Here is a 4080-nt window from a genome sequence, read left to right as displayed (position 1 = left end):
TGATCCGTCCACTTTGTGGGCTAAATTGATTTTCATCCTTCTTGGGATGATCCGTCCACTTTGTGGACTTGATGGATTTTTATCCTACTTAGGATGATCCGTCCACTTTGTGGGCTAAATTGATTTTCATCCCTCTGGGGATGGTCCGTTCACTTTGTGGACTTGACAGATTTTCATCCTTCTTGGGATGATCCGTCCACTTTGTGGACTTGATGGATTTTCATCCTTCTTGGGATGATCCGTCCACTTTGTGGAATTGATTGATTTTCATCCCTCTGGGGATGGTTCGTCCACTTTGTGGACTGAACTTATTTGTGTAAAAACATTCCTTATATGCTGACGAAACCTCTTCTTATTGTAATGGATAAGTAGAATAGTGTTCATAAAAATAAGAAAGTTGCCCCTTGGGCCCTAGGAATACTTGTCGAAAATTAAAACTACAACTGTCTATTTGAAAAAATAAACTGGAAATGAGGAGGGTGATGCTGCTGTCATCTTTGTTCTTCATCTACTGGTAGTACTTCTTCAGGTGCTCCGTGTTCCATGGGGACTCAATTTTTTCCCATCTAATGTCTCTAGGTAGTACGTTCCCTTCCTACGCCATGAAACGATCCTGTATGGTCCTTCCCAGTTAGGTCCTAGCTTTCCCTGGGAGGCATCTTTTGTGGCACCGAGTACCTTTCTTAGGACAAGATCTCCAATCTGGAAGTCCCTGTGCCTGACCTTAGATTTGTAATGCTTCGCCATCAGGTCCTGGTATCGCGCTAGCCTTTGTTCCACTACCGCCCTGACTTTGTCCACAAGATCGAGCTGTAAACGCATGGCTTCGTCATTTTTGCTCTCGCCGAAGTTTCCAACCTGGTAGCTTGTTAGCCCTACTTCTGCTGGTATGACGGCCTCACTACCATATGCCAATCGGAACGGTGTTTCCCCTGTTGGTGTTCTTGTCGTTGTCCTGTATGCCCGTAGAACGCTTGGTAATTCCTCTGGCCATATGCCCTTTACCCCTCAAGCCGGGTCTTGATAATCTTGAGCAAGGACCGGTTTGTGACTTCCACCTGTCCATTGGCCTGTGGGTGGGTGGGTGATGAGTAGTGGTTCTTGATCCCTAGCTGGGAACAAAAATCTCTGAATGCATCGTTGTCGAATTGCTTTCCGTTTTCTGAAACTAGCACCTTCGGAATACCATATCTGCAAATAATATTTCTCCATACAAAACCTCGGATATTCTTCTCCGTGATAGTGGCCAAAGCCTCTGCTTCCACCCATTTAGTGAAGTAGTCAATGCCAACTACCAAGAACTTCAATTGCCTTATCGCTGTTGGGAACGGGCCCATGATATCTAACCCCCATTGTGCGAATGGCCATGGGGCCGTCATAGGTGTAAGCTCTTCTGTTGGTTGCCTTATGAAGTTGCCAAATCGTTGGCACTTGTCACAAGCTCTGACATATGTGTTGGCATCCTTATGCATTGTTGGCCAGTAGTATCCTGCGCGGAGTAGCTTGTACACCAAAGACCTAGATCAGGAATGGTTACCATAAACTCCTTCATGAACCTCCCTCATGACGTAGTCTGCTTCTTCGTGGTCAAGGCATCTCAGGTACGGTCGGGAGAATCGTCTTTTGTATAGGACGTCTTTAATTAAAACGAATCGGGCGGCTATAACCTTCAACTTTCTTGCGACTTCTTTGTTGTCTGGTAATTTGCCTCCCTTGAGATACGCCGTTATTGGAGCCATCCAACAATGCTTACTGCTTACCTCCTGCATGCTAGTGCTATCTAATAGTGATGAGATTTGGATGAAGGATAATACCTGGTCGGGGATGATCATAGGTTCTGCTGAAGCTGCCTTTGCGAGTCAGTCAGCTTCTTGGTTCTCTTCCCTTGGGATTTGAACCAACTTGATCTGGAGATTGTTCACTCGACCCTTCACTTCCTCAAGATACCTCTTCATTCTTTCATTCTTGCACTCGTAGTTGCCATTAACCTGACTGATCACGACTTGAGAATCGGAGTATATGATCACACTTTCAGCTCCTGCGGCTATCGCGAAGTCCAGTCTTGCTATTAAGGCTTCGTATTCTGCCTCGTTTTTGGTGGTAGAGAAGTCCAGACAGATCATGCATTCGATCTTATCTCCTTCTGGGGTGTGGAGTATCACTCCGGCCCCTCCAGCATGCTTGGTGGAAGATCCGTCGGTATAGATTCTCCATATGGGAGTCTCCTCTGCCCCCTGGTCTTTCATGATGGTGAACTCAGCGACGAAATCTGCTAATATTTTTCCTTTCACAGCCAATTGCGGTTGATACCGAATGTCAAACTCGCTCAGCTCGATCGCCCATAATGCCATTCGTCCGGCAGCTTCGGGGCTACTCATTGCTCTTCGTAAGGGTTTATCTGTCAGGACATTTATGGTATGTGCTTGAAAGTATGGTTTGAATTTCCATGCCGCGGTCACCAGTGCGAGGCAAGTTTCTCCATCTGAGGGTACCTTTCTTCTGCTCTTCTCAGTGCCTGGCTTATGAAATATACGGGCCTTTGTACCTTATCTTCTTCTCTAATAAAAGCTGCATTGACGGCTGCTGAGGAGACGGCAAGGTATAGGAACAACTCTTCCCCCGACATAGATGGGCTGAGTAACGGCAAAGTGGAGAGATACACCTTTAAATCTTCAAATGCCTTTTGGCACTCGTCCGTCCATTCAAATGATTTTCTCAGCATGCAAAAGAAGGGGAGGCATTTATCCGTCGCCTTTGATACGAACCTATTCAAGGCTGCTATCTTGCCGTTCAAACTTTGTACTTCCTTTACCGTCCTTGGAGGAGCCAGCTCCATTATCGCCTTCACCTTCTTTGGGTTGACCTCGATGCCTCTTTGGGATACCATAAATCCCAAGAACTTTCCTGTGGTTACCCCGAACACGCACTTGCTCGGATTCAGCTTCATTTTGTATGACCGAAGAGTGTCAAAAGTCTCCTGGAGGTCGCTCATGTGATCGGACTCACGAGTGCTTTTTACCAACATGTCATCTACGTAAATTTGCACGTTTCTACCAATTTGGTGCGCAAACATCTTGTTCATCAATCTCTGGTATGTGGCTCCTGTGTTTTTAAGCTCGAAAGGCATTACTTTGTAGCAGAAAAGCCCCTGACTTGTTACGAACGAGGTTTTCTCTTGATCCATCTCATCCAATTTAATTTGATTGTAGCCGGAGAAGGCATCCATAAAGCTCAAGAGTTCATGTCTTGCGGTGGAATCAACCAAGGTATCAATACGCGGGAGTGGGTAACTATCATTAGGGCAAGCCTTATTTAGATCCGTGAAGTCGACACATATTCTCCATTTCCCATTGGCCTTTTTGACCATTACTACGTTGGCCAACCAATCCGGGTAGTATACTTCACGTATGAAATCTGCTTCTTGTAACTTTTGTACTTCCTCAGCTATGGCTTGATCTCGTTCAGGGGCGAATACTCGCTTCTTCTATCGGACAGGAGAGAATGAGGGTGATATGTTCAACCTGTGGACCATGACCGATGGGTTGATACCCGGCATGTCCTCGTGACTCCGTGCAAAAACATCTTGGTTTTTCTTGAGGAATATTGCAAGTGCTTGTCGAACTATTTGGTTGGCCAAGGTACCAATTTTTGTGGTCCGTTCGGGCCTAGAATCATTGAGATGTACTTCTTCTAACTCTTCCACCGGTTCTACTACCGTTCGCTGTTCCTCGATGTTCATTGTTTGCAAGTGGTCGTCCATTTCCATCATAGCGACGTAGCATTCCCGTGCAGCCACCTGATTTTCGCGTAGCTCTCCAACTCCGTATTCGGTGGGGAATTTGACCATTAGATGGTAGGTTGAGGTTACAGCCTTCCATGCATTAAGAGTAGGCCGTCCGAGGATGGCATTATAGGCAGATGAGCAATTGACCACAAGAAAAACCACATCCGTAGTTATTTGCTGGGATTAATCTCCCACCGTCACAGGCAACGTGACGATGCCTAAAGGGTAGACCCTTGTCCCTCCGAAGCTAACGAGTGGTGCTTTTTTGGAGCCAGCCGCTCTTTACCAATCCCCAT

General features: G+C 46.2%; 1 protein-coding gene across 1 annotated transcript; it reads right to left on the bottom strand.

Moving 5' to 3' along the window:
• Positions 1-1859: 1859 nt before the first annotated feature.
• Positions 1860-2378, bottom strand: LOC142612385 (uncharacterized). The gene has a single exon (XM_075784479.1). It carries the CDS (start codon positions 2376-2378, stop codon positions 1860-1862), a length of 519 nt encoding a protein of 172 aa, XP_075640594.1.
• Between the last annotated feature and the right edge of the window lie 1702 nt (positions 2379-4080).

This window comes from Castanea sativa, chromosome 10, assembly GCF_040712315.1.
Source record: "Castanea sativa cultivar Marrone di Chiusa Pesio chromosome 10, ASM4071231v1".
Lineage (NCBI taxonomy): Eukaryota > Viridiplantae > Streptophyta > Magnoliopsida > Fagales > Fagaceae > Castanea > Castanea sativa.
Note: the sequence above shows the minus strand (reverse complement) of the source record. Positions and strands in the feature narration are given on the sequence as shown.